Source organism: Aspergillus luchuensis, chromosome 5 (genome assembly GCF_016861625.1).
Source record: "Aspergillus luchuensis IFO 4308 DNA, chromosome 5, nearly complete sequence".
NCBI classification, from domain to species: domain Eukaryota; kingdom Fungi; phylum Ascomycota; class Eurotiomycetes; order Eurotiales; family Aspergillaceae; genus Aspergillus; species Aspergillus luchuensis.
The window spans coordinates 3,064,777-3,083,800 of NC_054853.1; the positions used below are offsets into that span (position 1 = coordinate 3,064,777).

A 19,024-nucleotide genomic window follows, 5' to 3' on the forward strand; every position below is an offset into this window, starting at 1 on the left:
TTTACCCCCAGATTCTGAATGGTATAGATGAGTTGTAGCATCCCGCGTCAAGCCAGTCGCCTGTGATGGTCCGCACTGCTGTCTCGTTGCCAAATTCCAGGATGAGACCACCGTTGCTCTCATTGCCTAGGTATACTGGCCATCCGACCGTCTCGCCGACGGTTGACGAGTCCTTGAGGAAGGCAAGCAGGTAGTCTTGCATCGTAGCGGAGGTGTCCACTTCCAATTGTGAGATCTCGCCAACATCGAGATTGTATGTGCCGAAGATCATTAGCAGGTCGGTCCAATGGAATGCTCCTAGCCATGGGACGGGACTGATGTTGGAGAAGTTGCCTGTCTATGTTAGCACTATCATCGATATGGGAAGTAGGTCTGGAACATACCAGCCCAGTAGTAGCGATAGGTCTCGAGTCCAATCGACGCACGCAGTGCAAGATCAGTCACTGCCAGGCAGTCTGATTCGCCCTCATCAATATTTACCGAAGTCGTGTTTGTGCTGGGGAATTCTCGTGCCGTGTCAGATCGAATTTCCGGCCCCGGAGCAACCTTGCGCTCAAGGTATCGCTGTCTTTCGTCGGAGAAAATGTATCGCTCATCGGCTGATGCTGTTAGTAGGAACAGGCATACAAGCCATATTGGGACATACGGATATAGTTGGTGAAAGCGATAGAAGGAGAGCTATTGTAGCGGTTGATATACTCCTCAATCTGCACCCAGGAGATCCCGCGCATGCACTCCAGCTCGGCCTCAGCATCATCACCATAATTACACCCTAGTCCCTTGGCCACGATGTCAAAGTCTTGGTACACGTCAGGCGTGGTGGAGAGGTTGAGTGTCGCAGATGCTCCTTGGGAGATGACGCCGAACTTGGCGGCAAGAGGCTCTTCTGGCCATGCGAGGGTGTACAGATGTGTCAGCAGGGCACCCTGTGACTGTCCCCATAGCTGCTTATCGTTAGCTCTAGTCATGTGAGAGGAAAACTGTAATCTGACCATAATATTTTCGGGGTTTCCACCAAATGCTTCAATGTTCTCGTATACCCATTCCACGGCAGCACGCACATCCATCAGTGTTAGCGATGTTTCATTCAACGCGCGCGACTTGGGATCTATGCATGTCAGATCAATCAAGACAGCCGAAATTTAAATACTTACTTCCGAAAATGTTGACTCGATAATTGATGGTAACAGCGATATGCTCCTGAGAGCGCGATACCCAAGCGGAGGGAAGCTGGGACGGGATGTTGATGCCCCCCGTGATGCCACCACCTCCCGTAACAAACAGCGCAACTGGCAGCTTGGAGGTCTCATTAGCATACGATGGAGTCCATACCGCTAGAGAAAGGCAATCCTCCGACGAGGACCATGCCGTGGATCCCTGGTTGAGCCTTTCGCCGACGGAGAGCAGCAGATTCTCCGGTTCGTATTCATTCCAGAAATCACTCTCTCCCGACACATACTGCGGACAGGCTGATATTGAGTTAGTTGCACAGTCTCATACTTATCTGGAAGTCCACTTGCCTGGACCGTAGAAGGTGGAATCGATCTTCTTGCTTGAGTTATCAAGCCGATGAGGAGGAAGCCATCTCAGATCCCCAACAGGAGGCTGGCCATATCAGAGACAGTACAAGATCCACACAATGAAGGCATTACCTTGGCATAAGGGACTCGCAAAAACTGCCGAACGTCCGGGTAAGTGTCATTCAGCATGCCAATGAACGTCCCTGTGCGTGTCTCCACGGTAAGATTGGACCAGTTGGACAGCGTCCGCGGTTGCTCCCACGTCAGGTTCGCATAGTAGGGCGCATAGGTGCCCAAGGCAGAGGCAGCTAGCCCGAGCAGTCCAAAAGCGACAGCCTGCACCATTATTCTATCGATTCGCCGTTGCTGTTGTCCCATCTACAAGAGCATGGAATTTACGAGCCTTATATAGCCATAACGCGGGGTACCTTCGGCTTCCGGCTATACAAAAAATCTAGACAAATTCACCGTACGGCATGCACCTACATCATTCAGCTAGTTGGTAAACCCGAGCAACAAACTTCGATGGCATGATGTAGAGACCTCTGAGGGTATAGTATCTGTGCACAGGATGAAAGCTAAGGAAAAAGTGCCAACCACAGCCAAGTTTGTGGGGGAAATCCGGGGTCCCACCCCCACGCTCCGCGTCTCGGCGTTGGACCAGCTTCGATTGGGAAACTAAGACCGAAGATGAAGCCATTTCAACCTACACGGGTTTAAATCTACTTCAAGTATCGGACCACTGGTCTCCGTTGCTGGTCAAAATTAGTTGAGCTGATGATGCTGACTGGCATTGTGACTGTCATCGACCCCACTTTGGATGGTTGAAAGGTGTCGATTGGGATACAAAATCGGCCCATCTCGTGTACAAGACCGGTCTGGATGACTTCCCAATAACTTCATGATCCTCACATAGAACTAAGGCAACAAGAGGTAAGTTCTTATTCAGTCAGTGCTGACGAAGGGTATATATTGATAATCACTATTCACATCAGGCGAGGAACAGTCACCCCGGGCCGACAATATGTTTATCACGCAGAACTCCTTGGTCGAACTCTTAACCATATGGCCCGATTCATATGCGAACCAACGTTCTCCGAGTCTATCTATTGTTCACTCATGGAGGTCCGGGCGGGCCGGGAGGAGGGGGAGGACCATCGGGCCCGTCGTCGCCGCAACAATCGCAGCAGCATTCGCAGCATTCAAAGCAGCAGACACCAGCACAACTAGACTAGTTAGCACCATCCCCTCATTGGACGCAGAAGACTTACATTCCACAGCAGACTTCTCCTTCACCACCACCGCGGATCTGCAGCTGCATGGACTCTCCAGTGCGCTGTTCTTGTTAATACCTTGGCCGACCTTACGGATGACTTAGCATACCGGTTGCTCAGTAACAATGTGCTCCAGGGAGGGACCGGATGGGCTAGCAGGCTGCTCCATCGTCAGGGTCTCGGGGTCCCATTTGCTTTCAGGCACGGCCTCGGAGGGCCTCAGCCACGACATCAAGCCACTACCGAACATCTTGTGTGTCTGTCTGACGAGTACAGGACGTGCAGGTAACAGGAGAAGGGACTATACGGGTAGGGGGCATTGCCCCTTAAAAGGAGCTCTCAAATGAAGCTACTTCGCCAGGGGCCACAAGGGACGAGCCGCCGTCGAGCTGACCCACCTGCAATCGGGGCGATAATATGGTGTTCTCGAAGCGACGCCCTCGTAATAGGACCCTCAGTAATCCAGCTGCCTGACTTTCACGGCTTCATCTTCAGCCGGGTTACCCGGGACGCATTTGACCTGTCGTCTCTTTCAGATGTGGCTTAGCATCAGGATGCGATAGGTGCTTCGTGACACCATTGGCTTCTTTAATTCCCGGCGCATAGATGCGATAGTACCTGGGACAGTAATTGGACGCCACTTGCAGCACATTCAATTCGTGAAACGAATTCGCCGTTGGCGAGCGTTACGAAAACAATGTGTCGTGTCTAGGCATGAAGAATGGGGCCGGAAGTCAGGAGTAGATGATTATTTGCACCGGTTGACTTGGCACGACCGATCGCCGATGGGTGCCACGCCTTTCAGCATTGCTGTTCCTGAACGTGTCGCACAGTGACGACGGGTGGCTTAGCAGCACAGCAAGTCACTTGACGCTATCGAGTATTGGAACTTAGTTTTCGCCAGTGTAGAACAATGCCTAACTAAGTTCGCATTACTATTGTGCTTCCTTCTGTCAGTCTTGAACTACGCAAAGAAGGATTGGTGGTTGGTCCCACCGGAAAAAGACTCTGCAGCAAGCGCAGACTAACCGTGGACCACATCCCCTAGGCAGAAAGATTCGCAACCAGGTCCTCTCACCACACTGAATAGACGGAGCCAGACATAGAGGCTAATAACAATTCAGGTACCTACTTCGGATGATGTCAGACACGTAGATTGATTGCCAATGATTGCAAAAGATCCGCACATGTTTGGGTATGGATTTGTGCAGCGTAGAAGAATAAGAAAGAACCAAGCCAGCCAAGCTTTTCTTGCCCAGCAACGCCGACGTCACCCGTCGACTCACTTTTGGACTCTCCGCCATCTGGGGATGCGCAAGCCGTGGATTGGCCAAGAGATCGGCTCCGAGATAGCCTCAGTGGCAAGTAAGATCTTTCAATAAAATCTCGTGAGGCGGCGATGTTTGAGGGTTGATCTGATTTTCTCATCCGCGCACCCTTCACCCTCATGATGCTCGCGGTCGCATATCTTTGGATTCTCCTGCTGCTGCGGGGAATCCACGTGGGCGCCAAGAGCACGACAAGCACGAGGGAAGCCGAAGTCACCACCATCACCGATGATACCTCTACAGCATCAGCATCGTCCACTCATTCAGGAACCGACAGTGATTCTTTCAGCGTCGTGACCACCGAAACTGCCGTCGCTGTTCCTACCGGCAGTTATCTCAGCTACACCACTACGATTACGGTCGGGGATAGCGTCTCCCAAACGACCTTCACCACCATCACCGCGGCCAATACAACCATTTCTACTAATGGCACCACCACTGCCACCACGACTACGGATACAAATGTCGTCGTCACCGGCACGCGAAACTCCAGTAGCACTGCGACGTCCACTGCGACCACGCCAGCCAACTCGCAGCCTTGCAATGGCTACGCCGAGTTCTGTAGCCGACAATATTCGAATATTACCATGGTCACAGCACACAACAGTCCCTTCGTGAAGAAGAACAATATTGCAGCAAATCAGATGTACAATGTGAAGACTCAGCTTGAGGACGGAGTGCGCATGCGTAAGTCTTCTTGTCAACATTAGCAATCTACTTCTAACATTAGTGCAGTATCTTTCGAAGCCCACTATTACGAAGATGACATCTACCTCTGCCACACCTCCTGCGACCTCCTGAACATGGGTACCCTAGAAGACTACCTCACAACTGTGACCGACTGGATCAAGGACAACCCATACGACGTCGTCACTATCCTGATCGTCAACTCCGACTACGTCTCCCCCTGGAACTTTACCGCTCCCATCGAAAACTCCGGTCTCATCGATTACGTCTACGAGCCGTGGAAAATCCCCATGAGTTTGGACGACTGGCCTACGCTATCGGAGATGATTATGGGCGGCAAACGCGCTGTTGTCTTCATGGACTACCAGGCCAATCAGACTGCTATTCCGTACATTCTGGACGAGTTTACCCAAATGTGGGAGACGCCGTTCTCGCCGCTGAATACCTCCTTCCCTTGCACGGTGCAGCGGCCCCCTGGAATTACAGCTGCGCAGGCAGAGGAGCGGATGTATATGATCAACCATAATCTGAATCTTGAGATTGTGTTTGAGGGGATCGATATTCTGGTACCGGATTCCGCTCAGATCAATGAGACGAACGCAGTGTCGGGATATGGGAGTCTAGGACTGATGGCGAACAATTGTCGAGGTAAGTTGCCATTATCAGCACAGAATATACATGATCCTTTGATATACTAACATCAATCAATAACAGCAAAATGGGATCGTCCGCCCAACTTCCTCCTCGTCGATTACTACAACGACGGCAACTTCCAAGGCTCCGTTTTCGAAGTCGCAGCTCAAATGAACAACGTCACGTACAATGGTAAATGTTGTGGCGGGTCGAGCAGTGCGGCGTCGAGAATTGTTGATGTTCCATATACTTGGCTTTCTGCATTTGTTGCCATGGGTGTTGGTTTGTTTACTCTCTTTGGATTATGATATGATACCTTTTATACCATTGGATTGATCGATGTAGATAGCATATTATACCATTTCTTTGTAATTAGTTGCTTCTAGTTATGTGACAATTGATCCTTCCTGTATTTAGAAAAATCTCATTATGTATTTCCCAGGACCGGAAAATGCGGTATATCCAAGCGAAATAAAGTTTAGAGAATAAATGGATTTCCAATCAATCATTCCAGGGTTGCTTCTTCTTCCGCCACAACCTCAAGCAATATCCTCATTGCAACAATCCTTCGTTTCCACCAGCTAACTGCGGGTGCTCTGTAGCGTTGTGCAACTCAAGTGGCATCGGACATAGAAATCCATAATGAAAATCATGAATTCCAGCTTTCTGTGTATGTTCCCGGTGTCTGCGCCAAAAGACAAAGAGATGCATCGACCGAACTGGCGATGCATTCTCTGATCCAATATCATCGTATTGTTTTGCTTGGTAGTGACCACACAAGGGACGTTCATCCTTGACCGTATGCGAGGAATATATTGATTTATCTTCGCCCATATCTTTTTATGTCTCGATTTCCTTCCATTCGTTTGCTACGCCACCATCGAGTAAACAAGGGAAAATCTTTCGTATAATTTCAAAGCTTATAAGCAGGATAACTAGCCGTTGGGACTTTATAGTCAGATGCACATTGTCTATAGGCCGCTATTTGTCGTGTTATATCTAATCCATAGCTATGGAGGCTAGATAGAGATTTCTCAATTTATTGCAGAGAGTACCCGATGCGACATGGTTAAATGTACTGAACGGTATACCGCATCACTTCAGATGGCGTGTCTGCCAGAGAATGTGGTATATTCAACCATGGTAGTTTCTAGCATTGTAGAAGGCGTCGTTCTTGGATAAGTGTGGATAGTCCTTATAGTCTAATTGTATGTATCATATATTTGTCCTTAGACTAACGACAGTCAATAGATTCTCTAATTTCGGTGTTGAATTTTAGTATCAATTTCAGAGCATTCATATGTGATTGCTTTCATCTTTCTAGACACTCGTTAGTGGGGGAAGAATACGAAATGAGAATGGAGGAGGGCCGGTGGATGATTTTATAAAGCTGGAGAATGATCTAGTGAAGAGACTCCATCAGAGCAAGGAATATCGATTGTTATGCATTGAATATTTTAGAAATAGTTTGAATGGACATGCCTAGAATGAATGGCCTCAATGCTTATCTACATGTCATCCCATATGCACTACACTACAGACTAATTCACCCACTTCTTTAATAAGATCGCTAATGGAATTATACACTCCTCTACAGGGTACAGACAGTTCTATGTCAAATGGCAGGTCCGGACCGTTGAGGGATCTTCACGATGCATCGAGCTTCGGCCACATGGACTCTGAGAAGGGTGTGATCAGGTGCGAACAGAGACGGAGACATTTCCACGTTGAGGCTCGATGCAAACTGCTACTTTGTGGATAGTCTAGAACGTGTCTCACCCCACAGGCCAGATTGGGTTGGGAAAGCATCCGTGGTCGGCAATGATCATCGGTTGGTATGCGGGGAAGCAAGGAGCTACCCCATATTTTTTACCTCATTATCTCGCTTATGTTCTGCATTTCAATTTGTCTCCATCCTCTAGACCATTTAGATGTTAGTACGGTCAGACCAACAATAAAAATTCTTTTTCAGCGTGACCAGAAGATGGCAGACGTAGGGAGTGTACGCTGTCTTAGCCAGCATAAATTTCCACTGGCACATGATCGCTTGGCCGGACGACCCCTCCAGCGTATCATCTCATGGAAGGATGTTACCAAGAAATACAGTGGCGGGAACAGGTAGATGTCCACGTTTATGACTAGCATCTTCCGTCGGGATCCCGTTCTTACTTTTTCCTCCTTTGGCTCCTTTGAGGTTAAAGTCCGAAATGGTGTAACAATGGCCCTCCATGAGCCAAGGCAAGGGACTGTCGGGCTGCTCCGATAGGATCGCGTGGTGGTATCATGACCCTGACATCCTAATCTTGAGGACTGGTTCAGGGTCAATTCCCTCAAGTGATCGATCATTGGTGCCCCCAGTCGAGCCAAGCCGTGAGGTTGCACCCCAGCCTGCCAGCCAAGCCCAACATTCCGCCAGTGCCACATTAACAACTTCCTGTCCCAAGACCTGCCAAGCCACTCCAAATTTCACGCACCAATCCGCTTGTTCTGCCGGGCTTATCGCGGTGGCCATTAGGGAGAGTGCCCAGCTCGAGCTGAGACAAATGCCTCGGTCTCGTTCGCTGACATCCCGGAAAACATGACCGAGCGAGTGCCCGGGTCACTGAGGAGACATGAATAATTGCGCTTTGTCGCACAACCGGCGATAAGGCAGAATCTTGGCACCATATGGCGTGGAGGAACCCTCACTTCCTCCGGCTGTGTTGAGGGTGGCCAGCCGATAGGCTCTTCACACCAAACTCAGCTTGCACTCACCTCCTTCCATGATTGGAGGTGGCACAAAACAAGCGATAATGGTCGGTCACCTCGCGCTCAGACGGGACTTCTCCTTCACTGCACAACCGATCGGCTGTCCAACCTTGGCTTGTCCATTTTAAAGTCGTCCAGTCCCCTGGGCCTCTTACCCTCCCAACCGCATTCTATCGTTTCCTTCTCCCTCTGCGCATCTGTCCCTGCTGCGCCCATCATGAATCCCTCAGACACTGCTGAAGTGGCAGAGATTGCGAAGTCTGCAGCCTTTGCTCATGATGCGCATCCAGACGAGAAGAGGGATCGAACCTCATCTGAGCTGCGTCCCGCCACCTCACCTGAGATCGAGGAGGTTCGTGAAACCGCTGAGAAAGGCGGGTTCAGTTCGTCGGCCGCATATGAAGACGATGCAGCTCTACAGAAAGACTTCCCTTCTCCGGATGAACTGAGGACTCTACGTCGCGTCTCCGGCAAAATCCCCTGGACAGCCTATACTGTAGCCTTTGTGGAATTGTGCGAGCGCTTTTCCTACTATGGAACCACAGCAGTTTGTACGTCCGTCACTACCCCGCTCTATTCCCTGCTAACATTGACAGTCGTCAACTTCATCCAACGACCGCTTCCTGAAGGTTCATCAGCCGGTGCGACTCATGGTCTAGACAATCTGGTACCCGGTGCTCTGGGCATGGGTCAGCAAGCGTCCACTGGATTGACCTTGTGTAAGTTGCTACATATGCGGAATGACCATCTGCTGACCCATCAGTCAATTCTTTCTGGTCTTATATCATGCCCCTCATGGGCGCCTTCATGGCCGACCAGTACTGGGGTCGCTTCCGCACCATCATGTTCTCGATTGGAGTCGCTTTGCTGGGACATACAATCCTCGTCATCTCAGCCATCCCGCCGGTTATCAAGAATCCACACGGTGCAATTGCTTGCTTCTCAATCGGTCTGGTTATCATGGGAGTGGGAACAGGTGGTTTCAAGTGAGCTCGTTATCACTTCTATAGTGGCCATTATCTAACTGAATTAGGTCAAATATCTCGCCATTGATCGCGGAGCAATATCGGGAGAGCAGGCCGTACATCAAAACCCTCCCCTCAGGAGAACGTGTCATTGTCGACCATGCTGCCACCGTCGCGCGCATCTACCTGTATTTCTACATGATGATTAACATCGGCTCCATCCTAGGACAAGTTAGCATGGTGTATGCGGAGCGCTACGTTGGCTTCTGGCTCTCATATCTTCTGCCCACCATCATGTTCACTTTCTGCCCTACAGTGTTGTTTATCTGCCGCAACAAGTACTATCTGGTTAAGCCAACTGGGTCCGTGTACTTGCAGGCATTCAGGCTGTGGAAGCTGGCTATGGAAGGGCGCTGGTCGCTGAATCCTGCGAAGATGTAAGTTTCCCCCTGTACACACTGAACCTTGTTCTAACACATGTTAGGTTCAAGAAGAACCCTACCCCCTTTTGGGATTCGGTCAAGCCCAGTGCTCTGGGTGCCAGTCGTCCCCAATGGATGACCTTCGATGATGAATGGGTAGATGAGGTAGCACGTGGTCTGAAAGCATGCAAGGTCTTTCTGTGGTATCCTTTGTATTGTACGTTCATCACCCCCTGATCTCTCTTCGCAGCTCATGCTAACAGTCCAGGGCTGGCCTACAATCAAATGTTAAACAACCTGACCTCTCAGGCGGCCACCATGCGTCTAGGTGGAGTCCCCAACGACATCATCAACAACCTCAACCCCCTCTCTCTCATCATCTTCATCCCCATCATGGACCAGCTAGTATATCCATTCCTCCGAAGAGTCGGCATTCAATTCACCCCTCTCAAGCGCATCACAGCTGGATTCATCGCCGCCGGTTTGTCCATGATCGCCGCCACCGTCACCCAATACTACATCTACCAGAAAGGTGAATGCGGAAAACAAGCTAACTACTGCCTGGATGAATACAACTCGCACTCGCCCATTTCCGTTTGGGTCCAAGCGCTAGTCTACATCCTAGGCGGCATTTCCGAGATCTTCGCATCCGTAACCTCACTCGAATACGCCTTCACCAAAGCACCGCGCAACATGCGCTCCCTCGTGCAAGCCGTGGCTTTGTTCATGAACGCGTTCTCTTCCGCCATCGGACAAGCACTTGTGGGGCTATCGAATGACCCGCTCCTGGTGTGGAACTACGCCGTCGTAGCAATTCTGGCCTTTGTCGGCGCTGCAGGATTCTGGTTGACGAACTATAAGCTCGATCGTCAAGAGGATGAGTTGAACCATCTGCCACAGAGTCACTATGAAGGTCGCCCCGAGGGACATGCTGATGAAGAGCAGCGATAGGATGCGTGCTGCTTGAAAGAAGAAGTCACGTACTAGGTAGTTAACACATAATTCAAACCCAGTATATGTTTACGACCACTCATATGAATTAATATCATATTTTCGCTCACATCCTCCTTCTCAAAAACTCCATCTTGATTCGCATCCGCCTTATTTATGCCTACAAGATGGATCTACAGATATTACAAACTACGCAAGAAACATATTAAGCGTCGCACAAGCAGTCAATTAGGTGTCAGGCAAGTAAGTGAAGAAGCAAACTAATAGAGGGAATCAACCAAAGCCAAGTAAATCCAAAACAGGTAAATCACAACATGAACCACTCATCAGATAATCCATGCAAACATGATCATTACAATTCCTCCTCCGGCTCAACAACAGGGCTACCCTGGGTATCAATAATATCCCAAGACTGCAAGTCCAGGTTCAACACATCGTCGTTGCTCGAAGCCTTGCCAGAGCCAAAAGCCTTCAGGTTCCACTTCTCGACTCCCTCGACTCCTTTCAGGTCCTCGAGGTATGCTGCGAACACATCACGGTTCATACGCACGTAGTCCTGGTAGTCACCGGGCCAGTCACCCAGACGCTCAACGGCCAGCTTGAAGAGCTGCAGGTGCTGACGGACACGCTGGGCCTCGGGAACAGTATCAGGGGTGCTGTCCTGCCCATCGCCGTACATAGAGCCATCGAGACTGGCGTCGAGGTTTTCCTCGTAGTCAGCATAGTAGGGATCGCTGAAGGCACGAAGAATGCTCTCATGCACCTGGGCGCACTTTTTGTAGTAGCGGTTGGCCAGCTCCTTGTGGTTCTGGTGGCTGGTAGCCACCTTAGTGTACAACTGCGTCAGCAGAGTCGACATCTCCAGAGTGCTGGGGTGACGAGGTCCGTGCACGCGGCGGCAGTTGTAAGTGATGTCCTCGGCCAGGCGGATAGCGTCCTTGTACTTGCCGATCTGGAAGCGAGCAATGATGAGGCGGTGGCCGAGAGAAAGGGTGTAGGATGGCCAGTTGCGGTGCGCCTCACGGCTATCCCACAGGATGGTGAGAAGCCATGCCAGGTTTCCATAGTCCTTCAGGTCTCCAAGCAATCCGATCAACTTACTGAGCTGCTCGAAATTGACGCCGCCCATGTCGAGCTTCAGACCCTTGATGACGGTGAGCGCTTCCTTGATGATAATGGAAGAGACACCCAGCATCTTCTGGCGAGAGGCTTCATCAGGTCGAGCAACAAGGTCACGACCCGCAATAGTCATACCAAGAGCGAAGATGAACTTGACGATCCCGACAGAGCGGTAGACCTCCTGGTGGGACTTGATGTAGTGGAACGAGGCAAGGGCAAGGTCGCAAGCGCTGCCCCATCTCTGGCTCTTCAGCAGCTGGTCCACGTAGTCGTTGCTGGTGATACCGATGGAACGGATGAAGTCATCCGAGCGGTGGGTGCTGAAGTGACGCAGGATCGTCTCAGCGAAGATGCGTACCTGCGCAGGCTCCGTCAGCTTCACCCGCTTGCCCTCGGTAGCGACGAAATAGTCCACGAATTCATCAAAGACGCGGGCCGCAGCGGTCTGACGGTTGTTGGACAGCAGGAAGTGGTACAGGCGCGCGGTAGACACAGAGACGGTGTGAATGGAGCTCGTCTTGGACTTGGTCAGGCTTCTGAATTCTTCGAAGTAGACATATTCGGTCGTCAGAGCGGCCAGAATCTCGGTGATCGTAACCGATGTGCTACGGCGCAGACTGTACTCGAGCTGTGCCAGGAAACTGAGGCTCTGACGCTCCTTCGAAGCAAGGTCGAACTGCACGGACTTGACGTTGGAGGTATCCTTCATGACAATCTGACGGTAGATCTCCTGAGTGAGCTCGGTCGCCTTCTGGATCTGGTTGGACGCAATGTAGCTGGACGCGATAGTGGAGGCAGCGGCAATCAACCGGGTGGTAGAAGTCTCAGACTTCAAGATTTCCACAGTAGCTTGCTTGAGCTCGCTCAATACAGTCTCGGTTTCCTTGCGTTCAGCGTGGAAAGAGATCATCTGCTTCATCCGGGTAAGGGATTCCTCGTGGGCCCAACCGTGGGTTTTCCGCACGGTCGATGTGCGCTTCTTCAAGACCTTCAGAGCGCGTTCGGCCTGCTGCGTAGTCACAGACTCCGCATTCTCCGTCACGAGAGCTGCCTGCTCTTCATAGATAGCGTCCAAGGTATTGGAGATCTCTCCAAGGTCGATGTCTTGAGACTTTGTCGCAAGCAGCTCTTCGTAGATGCTGATGGCCTGGACCTCATACGACTTGGATTCCTGGCACAGCTTTGCGAGGGTCAGAGAGGCTTGCAGGCTGATGGTAGCAGTAACACCGAACACTGCCTTGACCTTGGTCTGGTACTCAACGGTGACCTGGTGCAGGGCAGTAAATTCAGTGCGGACGCTGCGCAAGCAGTGAGTGTACCGGTTAAAGATTGTCTGCACGAAGGTCTGGTCCTGGAACCTGGGGCTGAGCTTGGGGTTGCTGACGAAGGAGGTGAAAAGGATCTTGAAGTGCTGCACAGCGTCGGAGTACCGGCCTTGATTCCACAGCTCGGTCGCGACAACGACCAATGGCTGGAATGCCTCGGGATGGCAAGTAGTAGAGTCCTTATTCAGAGTGCGAACGATCTGCAGGTAGTAATCAACAAAGATGGGGCGAGGGTGCGTCAGCTCGGCCAAAGTCCACAGGGTCTTGATCACAATTGCATCGCCCGGGCCGTAGTGGCCGACGTAGTCATTCAGCAACTCCTGGTGAAGGTTAATGATCTTGTCAGTCTGGGAGTTGCGCTTCAGCAAACGAAGCAGCTCATCCGTGTTGTGTTGCCTGAGCTTGTCGTCGACCTTGCGACCACCCCGCAACGCGCGGTAGATACGGACGCGGATATCTTCCTCCTTGCTCAAACGACGACGAGAATAGTAGCATTTGCTGAGACGCTCGGCAAGGTCAATGCAGCTCTCTACATGCTTGGACGGAAGGGTGACATCTTGCAAGTTCGGGGCGAAGAGTGCAGGCCAAACACCGTGGAGGACCTTCTTGATCAGCCGAGTGGCGGCTTGCCAGCGGTGCTGTTCAACATATTGAGCATAGAGCTCTGTCGTCGCAGTGAACGACATCTGAGACATGGTGGTAATGGAGCTCGATGCCTCGTAAACCATTTCCTCAATCGTGGTCTCGGACATGACCGTTTCAGAACTGAAGGACTGCATGACCTCCTTCGATGTGGACTCGATGCTTTGCTGTACCTCCTTGAAGCTCGACGTCTGGGTGCGGTTTGTGCTCTTGTAGTATTCAGAGCAATGCTTGAAGACGGTTAGAGCCAAGGTGGAAATGCCGACCACCTTCATCATCTTTGCGATTTCCTGGAAGTAAGATACCGAGGTATCAGAGATGGTAAGACTGGTCTGCTCATGCTCCTGCCAAGCACTGGACAGAATGGAAGCGGCTTGGTATTCTTTCTTCTGAGACTTCAAGAAATGAGAGTAAGCAAGGACAGACGCCAGCTTCCTCTCTTCCCACAAGGCAGTCATGTTGGTGCGGCATTCCTTGTTCACGCGCTGCCAGATCTCGACGTAGATGCGCTCCGCGAGGTCAAACTTGCCCTGCGCAGTATACTGCTCGGCCTCCTTGATCATGGCTTCAAAGTCGAAGGATTCGGAACGTTCAATCAGAAGGTCATGTTCTTCAATCTCCAAGAAGTCATTGACTCTGATCTGGGAAACCTTGCCGCGATGTCCCCTGACACGCACTCCCCAGTCACCATGGTATTCACGTGACTCAATGCCCTGCTCTCCGACAGTGAGGATCTTGATGTGCTTGCTGATTTCCTCGGCCTTATGGAAGTCCTTGATTGTTTGATAGTGCTTGACCAACTGCTCCCGGGTGGAGATGACCATCTTGTGGGATTCGCCGTAGAGCTTTGTGTAGCAAGTGACAAGGAGATTAAGAGTCTCTTCGCGCATGGTCATAATCTCGGTCTTGCTCTCCGTAACGCGGCTCACGGTCAGCTCTAGGAAAATGTTGGCCAATTGTGCCGTGAAAGACGGGCTGTTGACCAGCAGTTCGCGGCTCAGGCGGGTAGCCTCGAACAACAGGGGTGTCGCCTCCGGGATATATTCAACGTCGCGGAAAAATAGCGCGAGGTTGATGATGGACTGAAGAGTGACCCTATCCTTGGGATTCAGAATTTGGCGGCAAATAGTAGTCACCGTGGTCTGGTAGGTCAACAGCTCAGGAGTGGGCCTGTTCGCCCAGAGAGTCCTCTGAAGCAGGAGAACGGTGATGGAAGTCGGCAACACCTTGGCAAACTCCTTCGCGGCACCAGTCTCACCCTGGTTGACAAAGACAATCGTTTGTCTCAGATGAGGCACCCAATATTGCACCGCAAATTCAAGCAGAGGGTACCTGCTGACCAGCGAATCCGTTTCGTGGCCGATAAGAGGGGAGAGAGACGGCTCCTTGCCCTGCGGCTCAGTCACGTACGACTTGATATAGATCAACAACCTAGTCACAAAGTCGGCGTGACGGTCCTTGACGTTGGGGATCAATTTGCCTTTGGAGAAGACCTCCAAGACCGCTTCGCGAATGAGACCGTGACGAAGATAGACCTGCCCGTCCTGGAAAAATACCAAAGAACTGACAGGCCTAAGGACCTTGCGTGGTTCGATCTGGTAGCCCTCGGCAATTGCCAATTTGTCGATCTGGATAGAGGCCAGAGTCTGCAATTCCTTAAATAGAAGAGGGCGGTCAGCTGTTGCGAGCCACAGCAACATCAGGCGAGCCTCGTCAGTTACGCCCTTATGCTGCACTGTTTCGAGGACGAGGTTGGTGATGGTCATCTTAGCGTTCACGACGTCATCCACCGCCTTGTTCAGGTTATCGGCATTATCCGCGCTGCGAACGCGCTTCGAGGCAAGCTTGGCCCACAGGAATGAGCCCTTTGAGGCTTCGGTGATGCGATCCACAATGGACTCCTGCTCAATGTCATCAAGCTCAGGGAAAACAACGCACTCCCTGGCCTTAAGGAACTGGCTCCGCACAACGGTAGCAATGTCTTCGAAAATTCGCTCATCCGTGACCGGCACAGTGTGATGGCCTGGTGCCTTGGCTGGCGTCTCGGCACCCAGGGCGATCAACTTCACGTTTGTGCCCTTCATTGTGGCAGCGCTCAGCTTCTGCAGCAGTGCAGATTCACCGCAGGAAGCCTCGTCGATGCCATCAACAACAATGACAAGATCCTTAGCACCTTGAAGTGCAGCGCCCAACGCATTTTCCAAGGCATTCCAGAGGATGTTGTCGTAATCATTATCGTTCGTAGCCTTTTTGCTGCGTTGGAAGGCATCAGTCAGAATTTGGAGCAGCTCGACGTTTCCAATGCGCTTCTCGAATAGCTGCGACAGAATGGCCTTGACGATAGCCCGGGGCCTAGTCCCGGCAGGAAGACGAGCATCTAAATTATTTTAGTAAATTGTGGATCAGAAAGATTAACCTGTGATTGGACTTACTGATGGGGACAAACAGAGTCTTGTAGGGGACTCCGCGGATCGGGTGTTGCAGATTGTCAACAAGAACAGATGCCAGAACGGTTTTACCAGAGCCTGGCTTGCCCACGATGGACAGAACCTTGTTTTCGCTTGTTACGAAGTCAAACAGAGCTTGCTTGACCCAGCGGCAGGTGTTCTCCTCGCGGTCATGGGCAAGGTGTGAGACGGTTTCGGCAACGTTGGAGAGGACACGGTCTTCGGGGTTGAGCCAGGATCTGACAGCCCTAACATCGACGACTGGAGGTTCGGACAATGTCAGTTTATGCTTTGATATCAGAAAGAGGGAAGAAAGCTTGCCTTTGGTCTCATCACCGCGTTCCTTCACAAGCTGGTGCTTCCACATGGACTCGCTAATCTCTTCGCAAGCACGGCGGAATTTGTGAATTTGCTCCGGGAAAGCCTCGTAGATGTTGATGTATTCCGACTCATCCCCTAGGCGGAGAACGGCTTTGTGGAAGTGCATGGCCACACTGGCGACCAGGTGCACCAAGTCCTCCAGTGCCTGGACCAGCTGCCGGCGGATATCACTACTCACACTGAAAAGGCCAGTCCGTTCAAGAAGGTTTCCAAGGGCTGTGGAGTTGCTGTAGAAAAAGCCAAACGATGTCATCAAGGCGGAGGCATTCTCGTCACCGAGCTAGAATAAACGACTATCAGCGTGATCCTCATATTTGATATCAGGCGAGCATACCTTGAGAAGGAGAAGGCAGTAACCGTAAGCCATCTGGAAGGCAAGGCCGCTGACGTTGGTGAAGCCCTCAATAGCCTCTTCAAAAGACCGGAGTCTAGTAACGAAGAGCTGTGCCCAGCCGAGGACCTTGTCATAGTCGCTTCCGTCGGGGGGCACAAGGGTCATACGCTCGTCCTGGATCCAGGACAGGACCATCTCATAGGAGTCACCCGAGATGGTCAAGCCCAGCTCATCACCGGTCTGGCGCTGAAGGATGGACAGTTTCCGGGAGAATTCCGTCTCCTGAGGGTCGAGCCTGCGGGAGGACACCCTTCTGGAAGTGATTGAGCGAGACATGCCATTGTTGGACATTGTGTCACTCTCCGCGAATCCCGAGATACGTCTGGGCATCTTGGGGGAGAGGGGGGAAGCAAAGCTGCTAGGGACGGGGGACAGGATAGATGGGGCCATTGTGATTGTTTGAGTATCAGCAAGATCTGGTGTTTCTGTGGGCCTCGAAGGTGGTGTTTTCTTCACGGGAGAAGGAGTGCGAGTGAGTTGTGGCGACTGCTTGGGGTATCTGGAGGGGGTGACTGTAGGCCGTGGAGGAAGGTCAGGCTCAGCAGAGGTCTCTCCGGAGAAGCAGCGGCAACAACTCACTATACAAGAAAAATAGCGACGCAAAACGGCAACCTAACACATGGAAGAACAAAGGCTTTGATTAAGAGGTTAATCCTCGTATCAATCTGAGAGAGATGGAGAACTTTCTCCGTGGGAGGAAAGGTCACTTATATAAGTAGGAGAAGCAAAGAAGAATAAAAAAACCCTAGACAGGGGGTTGGATTGGGTTACCGGGGGCTGATGCAATGATGTGGGCTGGCGTGTGAGCACGATTCATGAGCGAGCAATAGTGGCAAGCTTAACCCCCCATCCACGATGATACCTCTTGCAGCATAGCGTGGCTGAAAAGAGTCTGATCCCGATGGGTCCCTCTGTATCTTTGGCCTCTCAGCACCGCCAGAACGGCTGAGAATTCCAAATCAAAGTTTCTTTCGGAGGGGACCAATAGAGAGATTGCTGTCAATGGGGTTGCAAAACCCATGTCTTTGACTCAATGCGTCCCCTCTGACGATCAAAGTTTGGTCCCCATGGCATTGACATCACGAATGCAGGGTATTCGCCGCTGGACACCTGCAAAGGGAGATGGAGGGGGGGACAGCTTCGTGATGACACGATGGGCGTATCAGAAAGGAAGGTGAACCCTCTGCGCAGTGCATCCCAGCCTACTGCATATCGACTACTGTCCTATTTCTTGCCCATGCGGACGGGATGGGCAGTGGAGCAGCACAGGCCAGTCTGGACGAGTGCAATGTCACTCTCCACATTAGCACCGGTGTCCCGGGACTTTCTGTCATTCAACACGGGCCATATCCCGTATGGTGCCCACACCCACGAGCAGCGGCAGGGGCAGGCGAATAAAGCTCACATTGGGTCTCGTGAATTGCTCGTGGCGGCCGTTTCCAGCTACTTTGACCAGCAACTCGGAGTCTCCGCTGGACTAGAGCTAAGCTCCTCCTTGTGTTAGTTACCCCTTCTGGCTGCATAGTCTATTGAACAGCTATGATCCTTGCTAGGGCAAGAGTTCAGCTGTGGCTGCCTGAGGGGTAGAGAGAGGACGTGATCTCCCGACTGGGGCGGAGGGGGCTGGATGGGCCCAACTCTTCGATCAGGGGCCAATGGCAACGAACGAGAGTCCGATAGTGGGCAAACCCGCATCGTCCTGACGAACTGCCGATCGAGGGGACGGATGCGGATTGGTTGAATTCTTCTCGGCTGGCAGGACTCGATGTGATCGTCGTGGTATGTAAAGTTGATACCATGCCAGTATTCTGTATGTTAGAATTAGTTCGGCTACTCAGCAGGCAGAGAAGGTTCCACCGGGCTGAAGACGGGATAGACGGTTGCCTTCCTCGGACAGAACAATCGGTTTAATCGTCAAACTGAGCCGGTGAATATATTTGCTTAGGTTTCTTGTCTACCGGAGTAACTATGTCGATGCACGATCTGGTCTTCCATCCAAAACCAGTGCCAACACCATTGCCGTGCGCTGGGTGATTGGGAGTTCCATGGTTGGCAAGCACACACAGACTCCCGGCTGAGGAACCGCCCCGGCCCGCTTAGCGCGGTGGGTGCACGATCCGGAACCTCCGCAGCAGCCAGTGCTGAACCTGTATGTAATTTTGATTACTGACCAAACAGAGCTGTTTTA

The 19,024-nt window shown here is 51.6% G+C and overlaps 5 protein-coding genes across 5 annotated transcripts; 2 read left to right on the top strand and 3 right to left on the bottom strand.

Annotated features, from left to right (window-relative positions):
• Position 1: 1 nt before the first annotated feature.
• AKAW2_51016A (uncharacterized protein) lies at positions 2–1,898 on the bottom strand (the record flags this gene model as incomplete). Its single annotated transcript, XM_041690898.1, has 7 exons — positions 2–333; positions 384–599; positions 647–944; positions 993–1,108; positions 1,155–1,469; positions 1,521–1,605; positions 1,653–1,898. The coding sequence occupies 7 exons, from the start codon at positions 1,896–1,898 to the stop codon at positions 2–4; spliced, it is 1,608 nt and encodes a 535-aa protein (XP_041544437.1).
• Positions 1,899–2,637: 739 nt separating this feature from the next.
• AKAW2_51017A (uncharacterized protein) lies at positions 2,638–3,044 on the bottom strand (the record flags this gene model as incomplete). The annotated part of the gene is made up of 3 exons (XM_041690899.1): positions 2,638–2,746; positions 2,792–2,856; positions 2,904–3,044. 3 exons carry the CDS (start codon positions 3,042–3,044, stop codon positions 2,638–2,640), a joined length of 315 nt encoding a protein of 104 aa, XP_041544438.1.
• Positions 3,045–4,241: 1,197 nt separating this feature from the next.
• Positions 4,242–5,750, top strand: AKAW2_51018S (PI-PLC domain-containing protein; the record flags this gene model as incomplete). Its single annotated transcript, XM_041690900.1, has 3 exons — positions 4,242–4,809; positions 4,858–5,457; positions 5,524–5,750. 3 exons carry the CDS (start codon positions 4,242–4,244, stop codon positions 5,748–5,750), a joined length of 1,395 nt encoding a protein of 464 aa, XP_041544439.1.
• A 2,657-nt stretch (positions 5,751–8,407) lies between these two features.
• On the top strand, positions 8,408–10,528 carry AKAW2_51019S (putative MFS peptide transporter; the record flags this gene model as incomplete). Its single annotated transcript, XM_041690902.1, has 6 exons — positions 8,408–8,741; positions 8,787–8,909; positions 8,954–9,176; positions 9,224–9,592; positions 9,640–9,794; positions 9,846–10,528. The coding sequence occupies 6 exons, from the start codon at positions 8,408–8,410 to the stop codon at positions 10,526–10,528; spliced, it is 1,887 nt and encodes a 628-aa protein (XP_041544440.1).
• Positions 10,529–10,880: 352 nt separating this feature from the next.
• AKAW2_51020A (NACHT domain protein) lies at positions 10,881–17,226 on the bottom strand (the record flags this gene model as incomplete). Its single annotated transcript, XM_041690903.1, has 4 exons — positions 10,881–15,991; positions 16,047–16,322; positions 16,383–16,722; positions 16,777–17,226. The coding sequence occupies 4 exons, from the start codon at positions 17,224–17,226 to the stop codon at positions 10,881–10,883; spliced, it is 6,177 nt and encodes a 2,058-aa protein (XP_041544441.1).
• Positions 17,227–19,024: the final 1,798 nt, after the last annotated feature.